Source organism: Podarcis liolepis, assembly GCF_965112155.1.
Source record: "Podarcis liolepis genome assembly, chromosome: 1".
Lineage (NCBI taxonomy): Eukaryota > Metazoa > Chordata > Lepidosauria > Squamata > Lacertidae > Podarcis > Podarcis liolepis.
The window spans coordinates 60,219,417-60,246,997 of NC_139554.1; the positions used below are offsets into that span (position 1 = coordinate 60,219,417).

The window sequence follows — 27,581 nt, forward strand, 5'->3', positions numbered from 1 at the left end:
CTGAGGTGAAACGGGAATGTGCCTCTCCCTGCCCCCCTGCCACACCACGCCTCACATGAGAGGAGGAGCATTCCTCAATGCTTTAATACTCATCTTCTTTGCCCCGGGGCAGAGAAGATGAGCGGCACTGTCATGCGCTGGAATGCTCCCGGCAAGAGGGAGCATTCTGCAAGCAGTTGAACAGGCAGCTTCCACCACTTTACCCAACCTCATGGGCTCTGTAAGCAAAGAGCAGAAATAGAAGCGCATCATGTGCATGGATATCTGCCCCCCCCCATAGGTACTCTTAAAATGTCTGATAATCAAGCTTTAATATATTGCTACATTCACAGAGCTTTTGGGATTAAGCAGGCTAAAAAACTAAATTAAATTGCCCAAGTTTACTTGATTGAAATCACAGTATACATACTAAAATTAATGTGCTTGATAGATGGTTTCCTCCCTAGCACAAAACAGGTATTGTGAGAAGCTTTTAGTTAATATCAGTTATTAAGTTCAGTTAGGGACGCGGGTGGCGCTGTGGGTAAAACCTCAGCGCCTAGGACTTGCCAATCAGGTCGGCAGTTCGAATCCCCGCAGCGGGGTGCACTCCGGTGTTCGGTCCCAGTGCCTGCCAACCTAGCAGTTCGAAAGCACCCCCGGGTGCAAGTAGATAAATAGGGAGCGCTTACTAGCGGGAAGGTAAACGCCGTTTTCATGTGCTGCGCTGGCTCGTCAGATGCAGCTTGTCATGCTGGCCACGTGACCCAGAAGTGTCTTCGGACAGCGCTGGCCCTCGGCCTCTTAAGTGAGATGGGCGCACAACCCCAGAGTCGGACACGACTGGCCCGTACGGGCAGGGGTACCTTTACCTTTACCTTTATTAAGTTCAGTATCAATTGCTGTTGATAGGTTTTTGGTGGTGTTAGCAGTGATCTAAAATGTTACTTATTAAGTTTTGCTATATGGCTAAGGCTTCAGTCCTCCACCCACTTACCTGGCAGTAAGCCCTGTTGAATATGATGAGACTTACTTCTGAGTGAACATGTAGGGTTCACCCTAAAAGCATGGAATCTGTCTTTGAGGGCCCTTTAAAGACTGCTGAGAGTTCTGCCACATGATTGGCTCGTTTCAGGGTTGGGAGTAGTAAGGATAGGCAATGCAAATTTTAACCCTGCTTTCTCTTCTGATTCAAACTCAGGTTGCTCCACACATAACTTCCAGCTCACCCACAGAGGAGGTGGTAGATTGGATAACTCCACAGATATGCAGGAACTTATTTGCTTGTAATTTTAAAAGCTAAGGACTGCCATGCTCATTGCTGTCTTGGATGCATTAAATGTTGTTGTGTTAGCTAGAGGGAAATGGTGGTGGTGGTTTGAAGAAAACAGGATTAAGCATATATTGACCTTGTTCACCCCGACAACTTAACGTTATCCTGGGGGTGGAGTGTTGACATCTTTCCGCAGGGCCTGCAAGACAGAGTTGTTCCGCCAGGCCTTTGGCCAGGGCACAGCCTGACTCCCTCCCTCGGCAATCTTCGCGGAGCTCTGGCCCAATGGTTGCCAGTGGCCTGAATTAATTAATTTTACAATGAATGATTTTAGAGTGTTGTTTATGTTATACTTTTATACTGTTTTATTGTTGTTAGCCGCCCTGAGCCCGGCTTCGGCTGGGGAGGGCGGGATATAAATAAAATTTATTATTATTATTATTATTATTGACGTCAGGGGTGCATGGCACATACTTATGTTGGCCCCTTTTACACCGAAACTCTCATATACTCTCCAGTGGGAGGGAAAATACCCTCCTACCTCAATCTGTATTGTTGAAATTGTGCAAGCCAGGCAGCTACTATTAGACCCAAATCTCAGGTATCACCACTATAGGTCAATTAGGTTATAGCAATAGACTGCTGAGATTTAGAGCTAGGTGAGCAGGAATCTAGTTATCTGGCTGCAAAGTTCAGCAATTCACTACTATACGAGGGTGGAGAGAATTTCTCCGCCATTTATTTCCCCTCCATGATCTTTGCAGACCCCAACTTGGAAGTGATGAATTGAAAGAGGAACTGTTTTCATCAAGGAATAAAATCTAACGCTTTTCCATATGAGAAGCAGTTATACAAGGCTGAAGATGATTTAATTTTCAGACAGTATCAAACTTTGAATAGTATGGTACAAAGACTACTTGAATAATACCTAATATGCTCAGTTATTCTACTTTTGAGATTGAATGAGGCTTTGTACAGGGTACAATAAACGAAGTAAATTTTCTTCAGTACCCCCCTCCCCCTTTGAAGAGTAAGAATCATTCAGTAATCTTGAGGTACTGAGTTGTTTTCATTTAAGAAATATCATTTTAAAAACAAAAGTGGTATTTCTGCACCAAGAACATAGTGATTGTCTGTCTCCCTCTCCCTCTCTGCTGCATGGCTTACAAGCATTTCATCTCCATGCTTGGATAAACTCCATCAAAAGCACATTATCCTCCTACTTCTGTGGCCAGCTGCCTAATTGTATCTGCTCTAGCTGCATGCTGTTGGAACACGATACTGACGAGGAACAAAAATGATAAATTACTCCCTGCAGCTGATAGCGATGATGGTAACTTTTAATTTCCTCTCTCCTAAGTGAATTGGTCAAATTGCTTTTAACTGGTTTCACAGGGGTTTGTATAAATCAGACAGGGATTTACAATTGGGAACAGAAGTGTTTTCCTAGAGAAGCGGCGCAGGTAAATGAAGAAGCAGATTTGACATTTGCTCAAATCTGCGCTTTGCTTTGTTCTTAAAAAAATAAAAATGAGCCTGAAATACAGGATAACGAATGAGTAAACTGTGGGTGTTTAACCATCTTCAACAGACACTGATTTTTATTTTTTTTAGAGAGAGAGAGAGACTGCTTATTTTGTGGTTTCTGTGAATAAAATTGTGCCCCGCTGTGGCAACAGAACAAATAATTAAGGCACAGAGCTGCAATATATTTGATTTGTGTGAGAAATCATGCACACAGAGAGAGAGAGACACCTTGTACTTGCAGTTCCCAGATTGGTTACATTATGGCTACTGATGTCTGATTATTTACATGTTCCCAGTAATATATTTGGGAGAATTTCTACATTAAGGCAAACTAGCCTGGCTTATATTTCAATGTCAGCTTGGTCTGTGAATTGATTTCACAGGTCTGCATACAGGCTTAATGATCACATTTGCAGCTCTGGTGCTCCTCCTTTTCCCCTCTGCATAGCTGACTTGGTTTATGAGCAGGAGAAATTTGGTGTGGGGTTGTTGTTGTTTTTTGGTGAATTTCTACATCTCATTAACCTCTTTGCTCTTTTTTGCTTGCCTACTTTTCAAAACAACCGCCTTCCCCTCAACATGCAGAGCAGTTCTGTCTGTTGATGGGATGTTGAGAACAGAAGGCTGAATAATTACTCTACTGCGGTGTATCTTTAACAAAAAGCATCCTTTCGCAGTGCTCAATAGGCCAGATCTTCAGTTATATACGGCCAATCCCATTGTGTTTGCTTTCAATTTCCTACTGGTTACTGTTCAGAGAATAGTGTTTGAATGACTCTAGTGGAGATGCTGGAGTCTATTGTGATTATTTCTCTGGGGGCCTATATATCTGTTGTCAGACGAAGTGCTGTGGTGGGGAAGGAGGTAAAAGCAAGCATAAGTCACTTGCATGTAAAACAAAATAATACCTGAAGTAACTGTTTCTAAGAGTCAACACCATTTTCAGTTTTATTGCAGTTTTTATCTTTATATTCTATTTTCTCTTTATATATATCTCTCTCTATATATATTCTCTTTATATTCTATTTTCTACGCTGACCTTTCTGCTTTAACTTTAAAAAATATATTTTGTATCTTGTCTCAAAGCTGTTCGTATAATGTTGGATAAAAGGTCAAATAAATAAAAATGATTGCTCTGCTAAATTACGAAGCTACCTAATCTCTCAAATGTATATAGCAAGTCTCAATTAGAATGGTTCTGCAGAAGATGAACTGTGGGGAAGTACACTGGTCTTTCGTTCCGACAGCCAGTCTGTAATATTAAGAGATAAAAGATATATGCAACTTTTAAGAAGGAAGACAGAAAACTAAAGTGGGAGGAATGGCGTAACATTAGTTGTTCAAGCAAGCCTTCCCCTTTAATAAAAAACCCCCGAAAGATATTTGTGTCTCCGACTGTGGCTTTGACATACATCAGACAGTTCCACAACCGGGAAAGAAACAGAATATAAAATACCATAGAATCCAGCAATTTGCACAGAAAGAGGAAACTTGAATAGCAGACATTCAACCAAGTTTTACTCAGAGTAGACCTGTTGAAATTAGTGGGCCTAACTTAGTCATGTTCATTATTTTCAGTGTGTCTACTCTAAGTAAAATATAGTTGAATAACTCTCAGTGTGTTTTAAAATTGCCCACTCATGTGGTAGGAAAATTAAAACACAGGAGTGTATGCAGCGTTTCATGAACAGAAGACAGCTTGCACAATGTATATTTTCCCCTAGAGTCCCCTCCCAGCCTTTCCAGAGACTTGGGAAGACCTAAGAAACATTGCTGACGGTGATGTGCAAAGTGCAAGACCTCTGTGCCAGATTTGGGGGAATTCCCTTGCCCCCCGCAGCCCTATGGAACACAGCCCACAATGTGGGGTGACTCTCTGGAGAGGCTTTTTAGGGGTGGCGGGGAGAGGGAAAGATCTGTTGCATGATGTGATATAAGGCAGCTTCCCAGCTTCCTGTATGACAGTAGAGAGCACTTTGCTAATAATGCAAAGGAGGGGAATGTGTTTGTTCCATTGCCTGGGGTGATGAGGAAAGAAACCCAAATAGGTAAAAAGCATAACTTGCTTATTCAGTATTTCTCCATTCACACGATGCCCCTGCTGGATGGAGAAAAGGGAGGAGTCTGCAGCCCCCTGAAAAACTACAGTGCAAGGCTGAGGAACCCTCTAGGGCCATGAGCTGGGTAGGGTAGGGAGATGGAAAGGGAAGGGGAAAACAGGGGAAAATTGTCTCCCTACCCTTTCTCCAGTGGGAGGCTCTGCTGAATCTGGGCCTCTTTCACTTCATGGGAGGGACACACTGTGGATCCAGCCTGTGGAATATAGAAGCATTGCAGTTGCTTCGTCAGGATTTAGCATTCTGTTAGGTAAGGTAAAGTACTGGCTAAAGTCCTGTGAAGTAGGAGTCCCCTTGTGCTCTGAAATAGGTGCATCATTTTAGTGCTTTGGACTGGGTAGTGCTAGAACATGACTGAACACTAGAACCATTCCAGATTGTTGTATTCACTTATTGGTGTATTCTTGAAGGACCTTGTCACCGTTTGGTGCTTATCAATACCAATTGCAATTTAAAACTTCCCAGTTACTGAGGAAAACTTGTGAACGATGCTTCATTCTTGGTGGCGGTGGGGTGTTTGACAGATGTCCTTCACGAGCAGCCTTTCATCCATGTTCTTGTACAGAGAGTGCTGCCCACATGCAGATACAGATTTCTGTTTGAAAGTTGCATCAGTCAGCAGCAGACAGTGGGGAAAGGAACCATGAGGTGCTCACTAGCCATGGTTACTTGAGGGAACATTTTAGAGTTTGTATCTATTTTAGAGTTTATATCTACTGAATCCATGCTTATTGACTGGGGTGGGATTGAGAGCATAATTAGGCTTTGTGGTGTTTAGCAATATGTAGGCCGCTTTCCATTGTTCTTGCAACTGGAAGGTGGTCTTAAATGGACTTGTATGTAGCATTTCCCTCTTGTGGTTTAGGCATGTAGCAAAAACTAGGGAGTGTGGTGTCACAAGAGGTAGTGAGGCCTTTAGAAGAGGATTAGACCAATTCCTGGAAGATAAGGCCATCAGTGACTACTAACCCTGATGGCTGTGTTCCTCTGAAAGCCAGTTGCTGGGATCACAAGTGACGAGAGCTCTGTTGCACTCAAGTTCTGCTTGGGGACTTCCCATGGGCATCTGGTTGTTGGACTAGAAGGGCCTTTGGCCTGACCATATCCAGAAGCTCTTCTTACTTCCTTCTGATGATCTGATGCATTTTCTGCAACACAGTTTGATGCACCAGAGGCAAGGGCTCTCTTAAAGTAACCAGACAAATGAATGCATTTTTGGGACAGTTTTGGTTGGCTTTGGTAGTCTTTTCATTTCTACTTTGATTCTGAGCAGTGTATTTGCAGTAGCTCCCCATTCTCCATACCCCGGAAACACAACAATATTGCTTCTATTACAGTAATGAAAATGGAAGGACAAACCTTAACTGAATAAATGCCACAGCTTTAACCCTTGATACTTGCTGGCCTTAAACAACATGCTAAGGAGCCGTTGTATTTGCTGAATGACATCAAGGTGGTTGAGTTTTCAGTTTGTTTTGAATGCCCGTGCCCAAGCAAGAACTTGGTATTACTCAATATATTATTTCCAGCAATTATATTGATGATATCAAGAAACACTTCAAGGATAATGAATGTGAAGATTGCTGATGTTTGTTTATTTCTAAATTGCAGGCAGTTGCTGGATATTTTGATATATATTTTGAGAAGAATTGCAGTAAAACAGTGAGTACATGTTCAAAATTAATTTAAAGATATATATTTTGTCAGCTTTTTGCCTTAAGGTGTTTTGGAATAAGTCTGTTTTGCTGTTGCAAGCATTTAATGTATGTGTGCTAGATTAATGTAGCATGATATTAAGTCTTGTATGTCATCACAGATTTTTGAACTCTGTCACTGCAGGTGTTGTTCTCAACTAGTCCCTGCTGTACCAAAACACACTGGAAGCAAACAGCATTTTTTTTGGAGAACCCAATTTCTGTGGAAGAAGGTACAGTATTTTTTCCCCTAGCTTAATATAATTTCTATAATACTAGATTCTTCTTGACACGCTTTCAGATTTGTTTCAAATGCTGATAGTAAACACTTGGGAATTTCCTGCACAACATCCAATAATAATTTCCCTCCTGCCTTATACTATATGTGAAAGTTCTTGCTTTTAGTTCACCAAAATAATGTGACTAGAGGCTTACAAGGACTTTGCCTCATGCAGCATTGCATTATGAATGCTCTTTCACTAGATAGATGAATACACATACTCTGCACATAGGCAAGTAGAACAAAAGAAAGAGGACTAGGTAAAAATATTTCTCCCTCATATACTAGCTTTCTACATGCAGGGACTTTTTACATGACAGCAATCAAAACTGCAACCCCTGTCATCTAGCCAGGAGTTGTAAGAGTCCAAGAAAGATTTTGGTACCTTATTTCCCCAATGAGTAGTGATGTTTACATACCATTTTATAATGACTTGTTCGCATTACATGTGCAGAGCAGGTCACTGTTTGCTTAAATCAAATTTGACCAGAATATCGACTTGGCCATATTACTTAACTTGTTTCTTGGTTGAGCATACACTTCATGTACAAGTAGTGTATATTTACAGAGTCTACCCACATTCACACACAAGGAAGAGTGTGTTGGGCCATAACCTACCAAGGGAGAGAAGGAAAATGCATTCATATGCAGTGGTTTCAGGGGTGGTGAAATACACAATATGCACACACAGTTGTTCTCCATGTGTAGCTTCTGCAGTGGAACTGTGCTTCTGGCCACGCCCCTGATGGTACTGGTTGCACGGCTGGGAAAGCAGCGTAGGAGCAGCTGTTCATATGTAGACTTGTCTATTTTATTAAATTTCCCCTCCCTTCCTGCAGAGAGCACTGCAACCAAATGTGGCATGACCAGTGCAGTATCCAGGGTCAGGAGCAGGGCCAGTGGTAGACATCCACTGCCCACTTGTCCACATGTAGAAGCCGTGCATGAAGAAAGAATTAATAAGGCCACTGTAGCCTCTTAGTGAAGCAGGCCTTAGTTGCTTTTGATCTATGTGTAGTCCAGGGGTAGACAACATGGTACCCTCCAGATGTACCTGGACCACAGCTCCCATGATGCCTGACCATTTGCCATGCTGGTTGGGGCAAATGGGAGTCTGAATCCAACAACACCTGGAGGGTACCTGATCTAACCTGAAGAACACAAGACTCCCTTTGAGTGTAGTCTCTTGGGCTCCTGAAATGGAGCAAACAGTCCAGGAAGATGCACTTTCATGTATTGAGGCAGGCATACATGGAACTTTCTTTGCCCAGTGCCACAACTCCAAATGTGTGCTTGAGTTGGATGTGGCGGTGTTAGGCTCCTAACTAGCTTTTTTCCACAGGTCATTTTAGCTGACCTTTCTTGCTTGTTCTACATTAATAAATGTGCAGTGGCATTTGTCAGAACACGCTTAACATTAAAAAATAGGTGTCTAATCTACTATAAGAACTCTGTTGACTAAGGTCCAGTGACTTTAAGAACAATCTTAGACCCTGAGCATATGGACCTAATAAGTGCATGATCTTTCTATGCCAGTGATCACAGTAAATCTGGTTATCAGTATTTCCTTGTCATGTGTTCCAGAATCCATACATAATTTACTCTCCACCAGAACTTCTGCTTTTGTTTAACCCTTCAGGGTGGAGTTAAAAAGGGAGTGAAGGGGGAAACGGGGGTACAAAGAGGGTTGCAAAAAAGTGGGTGTAGGAGAAAAGGGATTGAAGATGAAAGCAGCCATTTCCTCAAAGTCTAATTTCTTCTGATTTTCACCTAAAAACATTCCAAAAACCTCACTAGCCAAACTTCCCTGATAACCTCCCCTTTTCCTTCTGCAAACAAGCAACTTCATTCATTTTTGCACTGTGATACCACTTTCACTCTTCAACCCAATGTCCTTACCCAATTAACCCAAAGCCTCTCTTTTTCACATCCTAGTTTTCCTCTTGGTTCCTAGGAATGCTTCTAAGAACAATTTGTGTACTGGTTTTAGCGTTCCTAAGCTCAAACTGGTGTTAGTGTGCTGTTTATAGATTTTAATACTTTTCAGTAAACGTGCTAATTTCCTTTTGAGACAGTAAGCTAGTCTCAAATATTATTAAAAAATAATTCTGATTTATCTCTCTGATTTATCTCTCTGGTCCCTCTTGGGGTGCCAAACATGGGGATATGTCCAAATCTCAATGTCAAAAGCTCCCTCATATTGCAGGCTTGCATGTAAGCAGCACACTTCATTACCAGCCCATTCATCAGTAAAGTGTATATGTCTTTATAATTTAAAAACAGTGGGTGGCATTCATTAATTTCAGTGGGTCTACTCAGAACTTAGAACTTAGTTGAACACAACCCATAGGGAAGAAGAGTGTCAAGGCTACTTCACATATGACTTTTGCAGTAGTTGCCCATTTGACAGAATAAATCAGGTGACATATACATTCGAAATGTCCATCCGTGTGTACATATTTTCTCCTACCTAGAATATTAAACTACCAAGGCTGAACTGGTCTTCAGAAAAGTGTTTTCCTCTGACGAGTTTTGGCTGCACTGCTCTGCTGTGTACAACCTTTTAAATTGCTGTGGAAAACAACAAACATTTTATTTTCACTGCAAGGCATTATCAAGAACATAAAATGCAACCATGTGCTGTTTTATTGCTAATGGGTTTTGTGTGGTTTTCCCCCCTCTTTTTTTGGTTCAAGTTAATGGTTTTTCTCCCGTTCAGAGTAAGTCAGTGCAAAATCCTTTTTTTAAAAAAAAGATTTCAAGAAAAGTTATATTAAACATTAGGTTGAGATCGCAGCCTGGTAAGTCAGAGATGCTCTCAAGCATATCCTTTCTATTTTGGCGAGAAATAAAAAACTTTTAAGAGCTGGAAGACTTCTAATTTGTGGTAGGCTTCAAAGCTAAAGACAGTTCTTGCATAAAAACACCATTGAGCATTCATGAGGTAGCCTTGTGAAATCTATGGGGCATATCTATGTCAGTCAAGAATGTACTTCAAAAAATGCCCTTCAAAGTGGATAGCTCCCCTTGTCTATAACATATTAAGGCTGCCCTTTCTTCTGTCATTTAGCTATGCAGCAAGGTATTACGAACAAATGGAGCATGGTGACAGCATTCTGTTGTACCTCACTGTGAATCGCCATCATATTCTGGAACATCACTCATTCATATCAGTTCCTACCAGTTCTTACTTTGCAAATCTTACTTTGCACTATGCAGACCAAATCTTGGCTGCTTTAATGAAGTTCATTGGGACTTGCATCCTTTCTGGACAAAACTCCCCCCCCCCCCTTAAGGTCATGGCTTCCGTAATGTGCAAGAGATGCCTTTTCAACTTAACACACACACCCCAGCAAAGATAATATGTAATGTACAATACTAGAAGCTTCTCCTTTGCTTGTCAGCTCCCCTACCATTCCTCCATTAACCCCCTTCCCATCCCATGCCACCAAGTTTCTCAACCCCATTTCTGGAGCCACTTCTCTCTTCTAGTCTGCAGCCCCACTTTGCACCCATTTTCACCTTCATCCTCATGTCCTTGCCACTGCCTCCCCCACCTTTTGTGCCACTCCACCTTACTTACTAACCACTCCCTAGAAACCTCCTATATCCTCTTCCTTCTCCTCCTGCACATTGCACCTATTAAGCATACTTTTTACCTCCTATTTTGGGGTGAGACAACCATTTGTTTATTTTTCTTCACTGGTCCTCATACATTTTGAAGTTCAAATCGGTTATAGTTTGTTTTTTGCAGTATTTGGATGTGCCTTTTTTCATTTGATTCTGCTTCACTGATAAGCACCTTTGAAGATTTCTATAGCAGCTGTACTTAGAAGGGACGCGGGTGGCGCTGTGGGTTAAACCACAGAACCTAGGACTTGCCGATCAGAAGGTCGGCGGTTCGAATCCCCGCGACAGGGTGAGCTCCCATTGCTCAGTCCCTGCTCCTGCCAACCTAGCAGTTCAAAAGCACGTCAAAGTGCAAGTAGATAAATAGGTACCACTCCGGCAGGAAGGTAAACGGCGTTTCCGTGCACTGCTCTTGTTCGCCAGGAGCAGCTTAGTCATGCTGGCCACATGACCCGGAAGCTGTACACCGGCTCCCTCGGCCAATAAAGCGAGATGAGCGCCGCCACCCCAGAGTCGGTCACGACTGGACCTAATGGTCAGGGGTCCCTTTACCTTTACTGTTGTCCCATTGGTTTTTTGCTACTGTGTGCTTCACGTTGGGGCCGTTTCCATGATCCCTTGGATTTCACAGGCCATAACATTTGAAAAGGCTACTATAACCAATCTTTTCTGCTCAAGGCAGAGGAGCTCCTCTGGATCCCCAATGGCATTTTCTAGCCTTTTATTGTTGGGTGCAGTGAAATGTAGTCATGCCAATCTATTTTCTCCATTTGAGTACTGTTTCTGTACTTGCATGATAATCCCACAAACTTTCTGTCTTGTCTGAGAGCTGTAATTGAGTCCTAATTGTTGTAATTGGAGATGGTCTTCTCTTTCCCCCTTTGTTTGCACTGGGAATGGTTGAATCATCTTGTGCATCCCCAGAGAGTCTGTTAATTGGGTGTCTAATAAATATTATAAACAAATAATATCACATCATATGAATAGTTTGTCCCATAAGTATGTTGTAGTGTCACTGAGTCGCCCTTCGGTTTAAGCAAGAGGCTCAACAATACATGAGCAGAAATGCTAAAACATGCTCAGCCATAGAGCAGTGCCTTTTTAAGAGGAAAAAAACCTACTAATTTTGTATGGTGCAGAAACAGCACACTTCTTGTTCCGTTCCTGTTTGCTGTACTTTTTACTATGCAAAGCCAACTTAAGTGTTCTCCAAGGGAAGAATGACAGTACTGCAGTAGAAAGATAATGCATTCAGTCTTGATCAAACCATGACATGACTTGTGCCTTCCTTGCATCTTATTGAGCATAGGTGATGCAGCTCAGTCTCTGGAAGCGTTTTCTGCAGGGCATAAGAGCAGTAGAGCTGTTGAAAGCACATCAGTCATTTTATATCTATATGGCATTGATTAATTGGTCTGATCTTCCTCTCTGTTATGATTACACAGCCATTGCTTTAGTTTAGCAACGGAAATGGCTGGGCACAAAAGATTTAACGTGGCCTGTTGGGGCGAGGAAAAGGAGAAGATCTTCCTCATGACAATGAATTAAACTGATTGTCTGGGTTGCTTAATGCAATTAACATGGTTATAAATAACTGGGGGCTGCCTTTAATGAAAGCTGTGGTAGGTTGTTATAGAAATGTTGCCTCTTACAGCTTGCCTCAAGGTATGCATCACTAGAGCTGCTTAAATAGCAAATTTAATTCATTTTTATGCAATTAAACTTAGGCTGTGTGTTCTGATAAAAACTCCCAGGGGGTAGAATTATAACTACAGTAGGATCTGGTTGTCCACCTTTTTAGGGACATTTTGGCTGGCTTTTGTGTGCTGCTGTCAGACATAGGATATTTTTGTGAGCAGATTGGCGCATATTGGGCATATTAATTCTATACATGTGTGTGTGTGTGTTTTAGACCAGCCTCTTTTATGTATATGCCAAATGATTGTGAAATCTTGTCAATACTGTCAAAATTATTTTGAGTTAGATTTTGCATCATTCAAATTAATTTTTTATGAACTGGTACACCTTCAGTTCTCAGCTATCATTAGTTTTCTGCTGCCTTTGGGGTGTGGGGGATTGAAAGGGTTGTTTTTTTTAGGGCCTCAATTCTTCTGCTGCTCTTTTCTTTTGGAATTGTTTTTTTTTAAAAGGCCTCAGTTCTTCACTGTTGCATAACTGGTCATACACAACAATGAATAAGATTAATCCCATCAGCTCAATGGGTTCAGATGTGCCTTGCATTCCGACGCATGTATGGTCTTGCTGTTCTTGAATGCTTATGATGACTTCACAAAAGGCCCCTGTCAGCAATATTAACTAGCACAGAGATTTAATTCTGTATTTATGCAGTTATTGAATGTGCTTCTCAGAGCTTCTGACAAAGGAAACAATGGTGCTCCATAGAGCTAAAAAGGTCAGATTAGTTATATTCTTGAATTTATGAAGACTCCCAAGTACAAAGAGTGCCTGCTACTCAAGATAATACTATAATAAAGCAGTCCTGCAACTTTAAAGGCAATTATTTTAAAAGGCGGGGGGAGGGGGGGCTGGAAAACATCACATGTGGTACCAAATAGGCTTTTCCCCTTCTTCTTACTTTTTCTCATCAAACCAATCTCTAGTCCTGTTCACATGACATTAATAGAAGATCTTTACTTAGGAGCTGATATTTTAATACATGAAAGAGTCACCCGGTTCCAGAATAGGGATAGCTCTTCTAAGGGGATACTCCCACCCATTACATGTATGCATATTTTTGTTTTACACTAACAATTCAGATCAAGCCATGATTTACGTAGGCTTTCTCCAGTCACTCAAAAATGGAGAGCACATACCGTATGTTTTTATGCCAAATGTACATTACCTATTTTCATAACAAATTACTGGACTACTTGTGAACAGAATTAAAAAAATCAAACCATGTCTGCTGCGTTAGTTAATCTGGCATAAATTATGAAACTATTGATTATACTTTGCCAGCATGCTGATTTTTTCATGCATTTGTCCCTTATGAAGACGCATGAGGCATCTGGATGGGATATTTTAAGGTCTGCTTATTTAAAATAGCCATCAGTAATCATTTGCCCTGCAGTGATTTTAGTAAAGGTTCACCTTTCCCAAGGATTCATGCATTCATGCAGTTTTGAACCACATACAAATAGCAATGTTATAAAGGTAACTGAGTATGCATGAATGTATTCACGAAATCTCCAGGCTCAATTTGCAAAATTATGTTTTGTGACATAAGGAGACACAAAGATTCATTTCTCTACCTGCTCTCTCAGAAGATGGAAAGAGTTATGAGAAAGGGCTGGATTGGCTGCAGAAGGAAAAAACAGGATTTCCTATGGACCAAATGTTTTGGAGTAAAAGTTCTAGAATACGTTCTTTTATTGCATTTATATTTCAAATTTAAAAACGCAATTTAAAAAAAAGATACAAGGAGGGGTGTTGCTTTATATAAAGGGAACAGATCGAACTGCTACACTATTAGAAGAAAAATAAATAGGACAAATAAATTAGTCATTTCTGACAGTCTTCAGTGCCTGAGCACAGATAAGACTTTGCTAATTTTTCTGTACAAGGAGAGGCATAAAATATGCAGGAAGTTGCACTTCCTCGTTTGAAGAGTGAATAGGAAAGCCACTTTGGGGGGACGCCAAAATGTGCCTTAATTCAGGCTGCTTTAAGCTTAGTGCCACCATTCCATAGAATATATCTATACAGTCCCATACATATGTCATTTCAGAATTAATTTCTGCTGAGTTGAATGGAGCTTGCTCCCAGTTAAGTTACAGCCCAAGGCTCCAAAATTCTCTTAATGCTATCGTCTTCATCAGATAAAACCTTTCATTTCATTGCTCATCTAGACTTCTGTCATACATGTTGTAGAATTAATGTGTTTGGTTATAAAAACAAGTTTCCCTCATCCCTTGAAGGTACAGTGGCTCTCCATTTTGTACAGTCTGCTATAGTTCCTCTTAACGCCAAGTAAACACTTGCTCTTACATAAAATGTGCTGGTGCTGTCTTCAAAATTTATACTAAACTACTTCTCTTTCTTTTTTATACTAGCAGCTTTATGTTCATCCCCTAAATTAATAAAACAATTGAAAACCTCTAAAGATACATAAAAGGTGGTAATGATGATTTTGCTCACTGCTGAAGCACATTTGTCTCTGGGGTGGAATATAAGCAACTGCTTAATAGCAAATTAAACACACTTCGAAGGATTGGGACAAACAAATTCGGCTGAAACATCCAGGGATAATATTTAAATAAGCAGGATATTTTTGGTACATTGCCAAAATATCTGCACTAAACACCTACTGAAAGAGCTGGCAAATCTTAAACAAAAACAGTCAACAATTTCCTTTGTAATATAAAATAAATACATTTGGTTCTTCCTTAAATACAGGCAGTTCTTCAAAATACCCTTTAGCCAAATCCTATAAAGTTCATTTCTAGGTACTCATGCAATTACAAAGCATAGGACAGACTACTGCAAACAGATGGATTTGCCTATCTAATGCTGTGATGTTTTGGCTGTGGTTTGGTTTTTTTGTTTTGTTTTTTTAAAGCATGGTTGTATGGTTGTTAAAATCTTCAGTTTGTTAAAGTACCTGTGCCTCCATCTCCCATTAGATAACCTGACAGAGACTTCACAGAAGGTTATCAAGCGTGATTGCTTTTTGTTTCCTTGACAAAGGTTTTAGGATGGTTGCTAGGTGCCAATTTGGATATCATGCGTTTATGTTTAAAGGTCAAAGGCAGCACAAAAGTATGTAGCCACTTAGCTGACTTCTTACCTGCTATCTCTGCCCATCCCTTAGCCCCATCTCTGTTTTAAAATCATTAGAAAGCTGTCAAACAAAATATGTCATAGTTTCCAACAACTGAAGGGATATCAAAGCAATGGTGTTGCATTAAGTAGATTCCCTAAACCTATCTCTGAGCAGGAGAGAACCAACTTTATGGTTTTATGTGAGTGTGTGCAGAATTTTCATTAGGGAAATCTTTTGGAAGTGGTGGGTATCAGTCTGGTAATCAAAAGGCAGAAGGACTTTTCCAGTGCTGTAGTGTTTTAAGGGTGACTCTTTTCTTCCTACTGTTGCATTAATAGGATGGTGAAGTTTTCAAAAATATGCTACCCAGATATTCAAAAACATGCCACCCAAATGTGATCTCAATTGTCATGACTTGTTACCATATTATAACAAGTTCCTTCAATGAAGCAGGTGCCACTGTGCATGCAAATTTAGTAACACTGTGTGTAACCATTTCCTTGGTAAACTAATAAAGTTGCTTCATTTGTGCATTGTTTTGTAGGTGAAGAACTGAAAGGAAAGATAACAGTCCACAAAAACAGAAAAGATCCACGTTCCCTCATCATTACACTTTCACTGAAAAATGTGAAGCAGACATACAGTCTTCAGTGAGGACTACTCCACAGCTGGCTTTGAAATGTATAAAATGAATAAAAACAATGGTTGTTTGGATCAACAACTTCGAAATACGTTTTTCTGGAAATGATAGTGCTAGAAAGTGTGTACCCATAGACTGTTGGTTCTTCTCTGCAGGCCATTTCATACAATCCAAAGCAGTTAGAAGAAGAAACCATGAGGGAATTAAGTTTATTTCAAGTCTGCTATCATGGACGTAAGCAGCGCAACTTTAAAAAATACTTTTGACCTGTTAATGAAATCATACTAAGTTGTACTCAGAATAGATTTGATGAAATAAATTATTTCAATGGGTCTACTCTGAACATGGCATTGTTGGATACCGTTCTTGGATAATTAAGTATTTAGAAACATAGTCAAGGTTCTTGACAAGGAATCTTGTGGAATTTACTTATTGCAATTCCCCCCCCCCCCCCCAGTTTTGACCTCCTTTAGATGGGCAAAACATTATTTTTCCTCAAGTATTTTTATATTACAACTGAAAAAATAAAGTTTTTTGTATTGACACTATAAATTTATTATGTGTCTTGACTATGAGATTTTTGTATTGAGCCACCTGTTGAGACTTTGAGGTATCAGTCTTGTCAATTCATTGTTTTGCTAACTTGTCACACTTGATATTATATGCCCTTCTACATACAGAATAAAATCCCATCACCCATTAAGACTGTCATACTTTAAATCTGTAAACTGTAACAAGACAAATGCGCATGACATACTATTGCCTTTCTGCCGACACTCCAACTGATTCAGAATACCGCAATTGCCATTCGTAATCAGTACTGCTGCTTATGGTACATTGATTTGAGTTAAAGACCAGTCTGGTTTTAACATGCACCTGGATTCTTTGGCTACCTGAAATAAAGAATAGCAAAAATGGGCACATAGTTTTTTTAAAAAAAGTCATGTGCAATCTGCTGCAATACCATGAAAGATAGGTGAGCATTCTGTAACTCTTTAGAAAAATATTCTTTTCCTCTTCACTACTAGATGTTTGAGGCTATGTGCGTGTCTTTACAACAAATGGTGCAGAGGGCAAGATGGCAGCATGAAACAGGCACCTAAATAGGTTTAGTGTGAATTTATCTAATGCATTTCCTGCCCTCCAGCATGCAGTCAGAAGGAATGACTGCCCCTAGCCTTTTGGTAATTATCCTTGTCACCTCAAGGACACTCGGCTATCCATTTAGTCACTTTCTCCTTCAATCTCTATGTATTGCAGAGAATTCAAGTGAGGTACTTGAGTGTGTTTTGAGATGAACTTTAGAGCAGGCTGGAGGTTCTTCCTGTTTCAAAGATCTGCATGTGACCTGCCCTCCACCTTGACATGTACACAGAACTGGGAAGCAGGGAAATGCTAGTCGTAGCCAAAGGGGTAAAGGGACCCCTGACCATTAGGTCCAGTCATGGACTACTCGGGTTGTGGCGCTCATCTTGCTTTATTGGCTGAGGGCTGGGTCATGTGGCCAGAATGACTAAGCCGCTTCTGGCGAACCAGAGCAGTGCATGGAAACGCCGTTTACCTTCCCGCCGGAGCGGTACCTATTTATCTACTTGCGCTTTGACATGCTTTCGAACTGCTAGGTTGGCAGGAGCAGCGACCGAGCAATGGGAGCTCACCCCGTTCGCAGGGATTAGAACCGCCAACCTTCTGATCGGCAAGCCCAAGGCTCAGTGGTTTTATCCACAGCGCCACCCATATCCTAGCCAAAGGGGTACACACCCTCATTTAAAGTGTTCTTATCTGTGATGGAGGGAACTGCAAAGGTCATCTTATTTAGCAGGAAATCCACTGCTGCAGCACACCCAATAAGAGATTTTAAGCAGAGGCTGCTGCATGCCCACTTAGAAATGAGAGACCACCACTGCAATCTTCAGAGATAAGTCTTCTCCAATGTCAACACAGCCAGTGCAGTTGGGAACATTCTTACTAATGTTTAATCTAAATCATTTCCTGTTTTAATGTGAATCTGTTGGTTTAGATCCTACCCTCTGGAGCAACAGAAAACTGGTTTGGCCCATTTATGTAATAGCCCTTCAAATATTGGAAGAAAACTGTCATGTTGCCTTTTAAATATGGTAATCTCTTCTCCAGGCTAAACAGCTCCAGCTCTTCACATCCTTGTTCTCTATCCCCAAACCATCTGTGTTGTCATCCTCTAAATATATTCCAGTTTACGGATCATCTCTATGCATTTGCAATCATTGGCTGGAAATATGAAAGGTGGCTAAATTTGCTTTCAAGGAACAGCTGTATAGAACACTTCTTTCCCTCCTGTCTTCATAAGGCTATGGCCTGGGCCATATTGGGAATTAACACTGCAAACTGATTCTGCATGAAGTTCAGTCACCAGGGATAATTTTGTGATGTTCCACCAAGAGTGCTTAACTGCCCTTTCATGTCCCTCAAAGATTGTTCTCTCAAGGGTGTGGGCCAGTACATTTTTGTCTAACAAACTGTCACTAACTCTCCTATTTTTAGAACTTGCTTTTGCATCCAAAATCTTTGCCCCTTAATTTACCAACCTCTTTCCCATCAGTTCATTACTAAAGAAAATTGTTCTTTTAATAAATTCTTACAAGTGGTGCTAATACTTAAAAATAAGATCTCAAATTAATCACATCACTAAATAGTTTATTAATGATGCAAAGCCACATGGGCTATTAAAGCTAAGAGGTTTGTCATTAGCTGATGTAACTACAGTTTGTGCAGACTGTTTTTATATTTAATGATTCCTTTAACTATTTAAGGCAATGATATGACTAGCCATTGAAGATGGAACGTTTGCTATATATAGGCACCAGGTCTGGTAATCATGAAGAGTGCTATAGGGTAAACTCCTGTATCTAATAATTATAAGTTACTCAGAATGGGCAAATACTCCAGTATAATCATCATAAATCCCATTATTATCTGCATCTACTACCATTTTGCAATGGGCTATACAAAAATAATTTTCAAAGCTGTTTTTGGGGACATATTTTCCAAAAGCTAGCTATGTTACACTGGGGAGAACACAGGAGCCCTATCACAGAGAATAAGCAAGAAAAAACTATTGGACTGTGAGGTAAGCTATTACTCATCAGATGCCTTTTTAGTTGTTGTTCCTGGATAAATTAGAATCGGTTTTATACATGTGGAGTTTCCAGAAATTCAGAAGTATTATCCAGAACTGAGTTTGACCCAACCTTTCCTGGTTATTTTTGCTAAAGTATAAAATAGGATTTATTTCTGGGTGTCAAGTGTATATAAAGAAATAAAACACGCTTCTAAGGAACTAGAAAACAGTATTATCCCCACAAGGGAACTTTTCCATTTATAATACGCCACTAGATGATTTCGGAGTGTGTCAGCAACTGAGCTGCAAAACTGAGCATAGCTTTGTCATTGAACAAGGGAAAGCCATTAATATGGCGGCTGCTCTGTGTCTTTTCTTAAGAAATGAGCCACCTATTGGGGCCTTTAATAGATTTGGGGGTTTTCCCCCATCTCACACTTTCTTGGTTGTCCTTTGTTTTTAATTCTCTAGGACATAGTGTGTTTACTTTAATGAGATGCAGGGCCTGTGATCCAGCAGGAAGAGTGCTTAATCTTAAACTCGACAATGTTCTAATGGGTAAAGGAATGCAGAGAAGCATGACAGATCATTTCATACAATCGCTGCAGCCGCCTGATTCAGATCTTTTAAAAAGAGAGGGTTATCCTTATTCCCAGACGATGTCAAAGTGGTATGATTATATAAGAGTGCTTACTGATGGAGAAGTTGGACTGCATGGGGGGGGGCATACTGAAGAATGCAAGGCTACCTGGGCAATGCTAAAATGTGGGGAGGGGGGGAATCCCAGCTGAAGAACTTCCTAATCGTTGCTGCCTCACTCTGGCTAGCATGGAAGGTGGTGGAATTTTCTTGTTTGCTCTGTCCACCACCCTGTTGCTAATGTTCCCTTTGATATTAACATAATGGATAGAAAATCACTACACTCTTTCCAGGACTGGTGTAGGATTCTGCCCCCCTTTTCAGAATTGTGTCATGGGAACAAGGGTTTGGGATCCTGCAGATCAAAGGTGTTTGCCACATCCACCCTTTCTTAACACTGTGAAAAACTGCTGATGGTACAGTTACACCTGCTGAGCTTTCTGGGGCCTCCTTAAGAGCACAAGTGCTGCCTCCACCCGCAGAGTAATACTTACACCATCTCCCAATACGTATTCCTTAGGCAGACTTTGACCTGCTTTAGAAGTGCAGCCTCTAGTATCATTCATAAACAAGGGACACTTGAAATACATAGGACCTACAGAGGCTACTAAATGAGAAAATTGGGATCAAGTGTGAGAAGTCATGTCATCTCGGCCTACTTTCCTTGCTACAGGAGGTATCGAGCAAAACAGGGAAGCAGAAAAGGAAGTTGATAAACTCCCATGGGCCTGTCAGTGTCTTGGACTAGGTCAAATCCCAGCAAAAGCAATAGTCACCAAACATGGTCCTTCGCTCACATGTGAGTACTGCAAGGCTGCCTCTGCAAATAGGCAGAGTGATCATCTGCTTCAGGCAGCAAACCCTACTTTGTGCGTGCTGCTGCTTCCTGCCATTCTTCCTGAGCACCCTAGTTTGCATTGCACCACTTGAGCTGAAATGCTGATGTCACAGAATTATAGAACTGTAGAGTTGGAAGGGGCCACAAGGGTCTAGTCCAACCCCTTGCGATGCAGGAAAATTTTTAGACAACCTGGTGCTCAAACCCACAGCCCTGAGACTAAGAGTCTCATGCTCTACCAATTGAGCTATTGTCTTCTGTCAGTTTTGAAGCAAGAGGCAACTTCTACCCCAGTCTGCTTCTGTATATGAAATAGAAGACAATCAACTTGCCCTTCATCTTAGGCAACAAAGGGTTGTATCCAATGTAGTGCTAAGCTGAAATCACTTAGCAATATACTTTTTCTGATAGCAAAACATTTTGCGCCATCAGGACATTGTTGCACAAGAGAATGCATAGGCAAGTAGCTGCTAACTGTGTTGTACAATAGCTTGTGCAATCTGTTACACAATTCATTTCTGTTAGCAGAATTGTTGTGTTGGATTCCTTGGTTGTGCAACATTAAAGAACCTTTGCACTAGCAGAGAACATTGGATGCAGCCCAAAATGTCCTCAGCTGGTCCTAGGGAAAATAGCAATAAATTGAGTTCCAGATTTGGGGACTTTATTCAAGATAATCTGCACCATGGGTTGGAAAACCTAATGGCATTCTGCCATGCTAAGATAAACTTGCCTAAGCAGCTGGGGAAAGTGAAGGCGATGCTGTTAAGGTTTTTACTAAACACTTCCAACCATCTCAGATAGATGCTGGTAACAGTGGCAGCACATGAAATGATCCATTATAGCAACTAAATGCAAGTACCATGGAATGAGCTCAGTGCTGCTTTTGACTTTCCACTGCTGCTGTGCCTACTGCTATTGGCAGTGGGTAACCAAAGCAAAACACATACAAAAAACCCAAGCCACTTAATGGGGCCCATACAAATTAAAGAGGAATAAAAATTACTCAACAAGTTAATTTGATTTTCCACTTGGGTACGACTCAAACTCCCATGGAAATGTGTATAATGTAGTGGAATAAAGCTCTAGAGAACAAAATGGAGTTGGTGCACCCAGATAGTTGTCTAATATATCAAAAAATGGTTTCCATTGTGTTTTATAGTAGCATCACCGATATTCAGACACTGACATTTGTTTTAAGATGCTTAACACTGATCATTTTTATGTGGTTGGTGCAACTCAGCATTAAGGATACTGTTCTGTCAGCACAAGCATTTCTGCATGTCTGGTGGAATGATCTCCACTATTCTCTCATCCCTCCAGAGCAGATTTGAGAAGGGGCAGGAGGTGTGAAAGGGGGAAGTCCCATTGCACTGCTTTCCTCTAGCTCAACTATCTAGAAGAAACTGGCCAATTATTGAAATATACATTTGTTAAAAAACCAGAAGCTTTTCTACTAGGTATTGTAGGTACGGACATTAATAGACAAGATAAAAAGTTATTTTTATAATGGCTGTGAGAATATTGTTGGCACAGAAATGGAAACAAGAAGAGTTGCTGACAAAGGAGGACTGGCAGATAAAACTGATGGACTCCGCAGAATTGGATAAGGTGACAGGAAGGATTTGTAACCAACGGGACCATAAGTTCTTGAAAGACTGGAGTAAATATGCGAAATATTTGAAAGACAATTGTAGTAATTTGACTACACTTGAGAATACATGTTGTGTTTTTATCTTTTGTTTGTTTATGTAAAATCAATAAAAATATTAAAAAATAAAAAAGAAATTGGCCAATTGTATTTTTTACTAGGATTGCACCTAAAACTCACAACATGGCTACTAAATTGTAAAGGTGTTCAAAAACTGAAGAGCTGGCAACCAGGAGAGGGGGTAGAAAGAAAGGTTAAGTCTACTGGTTCTTGGGTTAACAATGATCTTTCACTCTGCATTTAAATGGATTTTTCCCTATTGCTGTCTGCAGAAAGACTGGCAGTTTGGAAGAACACTCACTCTGAAATGCCAAACCAAATTTCTTAACTTCTTCTCCATCTCGGCTTTCTGATGTTCTGTGGCAGTGATTCTCTTTAGGAAAGGGGGTGGACAAACTCACATGCTAGATACATGGACCGTAAGATATGATCATGTGGGGCAGGCCAATTATGGGTCTCTCCTGGCATCTGGGAATAACGGAGGGAAGGCTAATGTTGCATCATGGTTATTGAACTTAACAAAGTTCAGTTGTATATACAATTGAGCTTTTATTGAACCTCTCGATGAAGTGTGCAATGAACTAGTAATGAGCAACTTAGGTGGGGGAGGATCTCTTAATAGCATTGACCTTTGTCACATTACTGGATAGCCTTAACCCACTGTCCATTCAGCTGGAAAATTGGATTGGGGGAGTGCATGTGGCGGAACTTCTCTGCTATTCAGGAACTGTAGTAAAGCTATGCTTTCCCCATGTGAGTGAATTGATTCCTGCATTGGAAACAGAAACATAAGGAAACTACTAGTGGTGGTTCACTCCTTTTGTCTGTAAGCCACCTAACCAAAATTTTAAAAGAGAGATTTTCTAAGGTATTCATAGCTCCTAATTTTTCCAAAACAACTGTAAAACCTCAGATTCATTACCTTATAAGATGAGCTTTCCTCAAGCAGCAGTGAGGAACTGATCTGGAGCAACCAATGTCCCCTTCCCCAGTGAAACAAGTTGTGGGTTAAGCATCCACCATCCCTATTACCTTGCTCCCCATCATCCCTTATGATGCTGCTTTTCAAACATAAATCAGTGTTTTTCATTCAAACCAGTTAAGCGCCTTTAAAAAGGCAAAGGACCCCTGACACTTAAGTCCAGTCGCAAACGACTCTGGGGTTGCGGTGCTCAACTCACTTTATTGGCCAAGGGAGCCAACATTTGTCCGCAGACAGTTTTTCTGAGTCATGTGGCCAACATGACTAAGCCGCTTCTGGCGCAACGGAACACCGAAACCAGAGCAGTGCATGGAAACGGCATTTACCTTCCTGCTGGAGCGGTACCTATTTATCTACTTGTGCTTTTTTGGCATGCTTTCAAACTGCTAGGTTGGCAGGAGCAGGGACTGAGCAACGGGAGTTCACCCCATCGCGGGGATTCAAACCGCCATCAATATATATGTGGGATATGTGCAAAAAGGAGTAAATATATAACCTTTAAGAGTATTTCACAATCAATTATCAAATTGAAATCAAAGGTGATGGAATTGATTATTTCATCAGTAGACTATTAAAATATGATGTTGTTTTTCTCAGTGTTCTTCAGTGATGCTCCTGCTAGGCAAAAATTCTTAGACAGCACAATTCTTACGGCACAATTCTAACCATTTCTAACCATGTGGAGTACAGTAGGACTTAATTCCACATAAGTGGGTTTGGGATTGCAGCCTTGAACATATAAATCAGAAGCTTTCTTAGAAAATCCAAATCTGTTGGTTGGAACCACCTTATTCCCAGTGGCATAGTGTGGGTTGCCAGTGCCCGGGGCAAGGCAAGTATCCTTGGCACTGTCCACCGATAGGCTAGAACAAAGGGGCAATAGCTCAGCAACCTACCTGAGTGGCAACTGCTGTGCTCCATGAGCGGCGAGTACAGCAGAGAGTGGGATGGGGGATTGGTCAGGAGTGGGTATCTTTCTAAAGCCCTGCAGAGGGTGCCCTAGCAACCATCCATCTCCCAAATCCACTCCGCAGTACACCCAGGCAGATATTGGGAGATTTTCTGTGTGAGGGAGAGGCTGTGCTATTTTTAAAATTTATTATTACTACTTTATTCTTTTTTCTTTTGAAATTTTGCGCCTCTAACTACGCCAATGCTTCTTCCTCTTCCCCCATATTTTAAACCCCAGGTTTTATGCTGGCATTCATATGGCCCTGTTGTTATGTTCCATTGTTTAGAAATGCTTTCCATTATTATACCACAATGTCAGTTTTCCAGGGTAAGCAGAGACATAAGGCTAATTTACCTTATTTCCTGCTTCTGAATCAAGCTGCTAGCACTTTTCTCCCTGCTATCGCTATTTGATAAAGGTTTCCCTGATCACCTCTTGAAGTTCAAATTTTAAAAGCCTTGGTGTGGCAGGCTGTTTCCTTTCAGCATTTCAAACCACTAAAGTGTGATACAATTCAACAGTTAATATTAAACCTGCCTGAGAGAAGGTTGTTTTAAAAGTCTCTCTGAGCAGATCCAGCGCTTTGGGAAGGGCAGAGGACAGTATCCCTTGCATCTGGCTGCCCAAACATCAGTCCTGCTATTGCTGCTGAAATGATTCTCTGCTACTCCCCGATTGTGCAGGCATGAATCAATGGACAGACAAGAAGATAGTCTTGCCAGACAGACTGTATCTAGGATTGGTAGCAGATACACAGGACTGTCTCAGGTAAATCCAGATGTGTGGAGAGCGAGCATGCTCATGAAATAATCTTGTTGGCTTTTTTTATATTTAAGGGGGTTAAAGCAAGCATCTAGATAACCGAAAAGGATATGTGGTATTGTAGCCAATGATCTCTTAATCAATTTCACCATCATTGCAATCCTGTGAACCATCTGTCCCTTGGGAATCTGCCAGCATATTAAGCATTATGTCAGACTGACTTATCTGGATGGCCAAGCAGTGGAAGAGCAGAATGAGAGAACCAAGATAAGAGGCCTTAACAGCTTAGGTATTGTAGATGCAATGGAGGAGAAATATTCTGTTTTCTTTCACTTGGCCTGTGCTGTGCTGTTTGCATCTCTAGTGGGGAGAATAACTGAAGAGCATGTGTCCAGATTTTTTCCTGCATTTTCTCTACCTTTGCAAGCAGCTTCCATCTTTTAAGAAGGTTCCCCCCGCTTATGGTTTACACTTCCGCTTTTGTACTAAGATGCATGAAAATTAATTTAGCCAAGGACATGGGAGTGCAAGTCCAGGTATATATCACTAGATAGCCTTCATCAAGAGATTCCTAAATGTCGGAACATACACACAGAAATATATAATTAACATTCTGGTTAATTAACATTTTATTGTTTTAACCATAGTATGTTATTTGATCAGTATCTTGAATGTTGGGCTACTGAGGTATCTGCACAATAGAAACAGAAAGAAGTTGGTTTTAATATTTATAATTCTGATATACTTCCTTTCAAAATGTTGCAATTTTTGAAAAGTTGTATGATATTTTCCAGGCTTAACTATATTTTGTCTGCACTTACCCTCCTTATGCTATATTTCTGTATGTACGTTCTTCATTTTATATCTCCCATGATAAAGGACATATTTTATATTATGCCTTTCCCCCTGTTAGAACTCAAGGTGGCTTACAGATAAAAACAAGAATCAATAAAAACATAGAAAAACAACAACATAAAAAACTATTAAACATTGATAGAATTAAATCTCTCTGTGTGTGTGTGTGTGTGTGAGAGAGAGAGAGAGAGAGAGAGAGAGAAAGAGAGAGAGAGAGAGAGAGAGAGAGAGAGAGAGAGAGAGAGAGAGAGAGAGAAATATCTATATAAAACATAGAAATAATTACAATAAAAACAGCCTGGGACCAGCCCCTCCATTAAAAGCAGCTCCCAAAAGCCTGGTTGCAACAAGAGTGTCGTTCTCTGCTGGTGGAAGCACAGGAAGGAGGGAGCCAGTGTAGCTTCTCTAGGGAGGAAATTCCAGAGTCTGGGAGCAGCCACCAAGAAGGCCCTCTCCCACATCCCCACCAAGCATGCCTGTGAGAGTGGTGGGACCAAGAAAAGGTCCTATTTTAACTTGAAAAACATTGCAGTTCAATCAATTAACTCCAAGATTTTGCATTTATTGCTTAACTCTTTGGGCCCATTGTTGATTGGGTGCTGCCCTCTTACTGTGCTTTTTCACATATGTGAGAAGCAACTATTAAGGTGGCAGTCCTGTTCCCACTTTCCTGGGTATATATAAGCCCCATTCAACTCAATGGGACTTACTTCTGAGTAGACATGCTTAGGATTGCACAGAAACTAACCAGACCCACCAAGAAGTGACTTCTCTGAATTCATCCCTTGCTCTTTCTTCATCTAAATGCTACTGTCCTCCTCACTCTTACTTGGAAAATGGTCCATTGTTGAGATATTCCAGAATTATACCTTTAATGTCCTGCTGCTGTCTGAGAAATATGCTAGTGAAGTGGATGGCAGTTGCAGGATCTGTATTCAGTTGCTTTAACTTCAGAATAATGGGTCCTTTGTCCTTGGTGCTCGCTTTTTCAAAAATTGCACTTGCACAATGGAGGAAAAAAATCCTGCCCAAAATAATTTTGACAGTAGCCAAAAAGCTCAGCACTACAAATTATTAGCCATTGTTGAGAAATCAAACTCCTTTCTGTTGGAAAATGTGTGTGTGTGTGTGTGTGTGTGTGTGTGTGTGTGTGTGTGTGTGTGTGTGTCCCCTACTGAATTTCAGTCTTAAGGACTTATTTCTTTCACGTTCCACAAATTGAGGAATGAAACCTGTCAGTGTAAAATAGGTCAGCACTTGTTCTGCTGCAAGATAAACCACACTTCAAAGTGAGCCAAGCAAACCATTTTCCTCAGGAGGACCAGGCTGAACTTATTGGTACTTGGAGATAGCTTCGTTCTCAGTAAATTTCTGGGGCACAGTAAATTTCTGGGGCAGAGATTATTGCTTGTCAAGGCGAATCTGGATTTTAGTGGTCATATAGCTGGTCAAGAAAACTGCAGGTGAGGCTTGTTTCCAAGGGTTCACCTTGTTTTACAGCAGCGGTGAGCAATCTCTGGCCCACCAACTGTTGTTGGACTCCATGTCCCATCAGTCCCAGTCAGCACGGCCAATGGTCAGGGATGTTGTGAGTTGCAGTCCAGCAACACCTAAGGGAGAGTTACAGCGCCTGCTATGGCTGTAGAGGCCAATATAGGAGAGACATGTTTTGTTGCTGCTGGGGCAGATGAAGGTGTCTGGTTGTGCTGATGTAGGTGTGCCACAGCATTTATTCTTTCTGTGCTTCTCCCGGCGGTCATTCCTCCTCTGGTTGCTGCTGTGGATGCACATCTGGACTGATTGTCTCCAGGCTCTGCAGCCA

At 41.0% G+C, this 27,581-nt stretch overlaps 2 protein-coding genes across 2 annotated transcripts in view; both read left to right on the forward strand.

Annotated features, from left to right (window-relative positions):
• The window catches only part of PRMT3 (protein arginine methyltransferase 3), a 58,905-nt gene extending 42,279 nt beyond the window's left edge, over positions 1-16,626 (forward strand). Inside the window, exons 14-16 of the mRNA XM_083464562.1 lie at positions 6,508-6,558; positions 6,736-6,823; positions 15,828-16,626. Coding sequence (XP_083320688.1) covers positions 6,508-6,558; positions 6,736-6,823; positions 15,828-15,937 — 249 coding nt within the window. The 3' untranslated portion in view covers positions 15,938-16,626. The remainder of the gene's footprint in view (positions 1-6,507; positions 6,559-6,735; positions 6,824-15,827) is intronic.
• An 8,096-nt stretch (positions 16,627-24,722) lies between these two features.
• Positions 24,723-27,581, forward strand: part of SLC6A5 (solute carrier family 6 member 5) — an 87,300-nt gene continuing 84,441 nt past the window's right edge. The window contains exon 1 of the mRNA XM_083463701.1: positions 24,723-24,910. Within this exon, the coding sequence (XP_083319827.1) occupies positions 24,836-24,910 (75 nt within the window). The 5' untranslated portion in view covers positions 24,723-24,835. The remainder of the gene's footprint in view (positions 24,911-27,581) is intronic.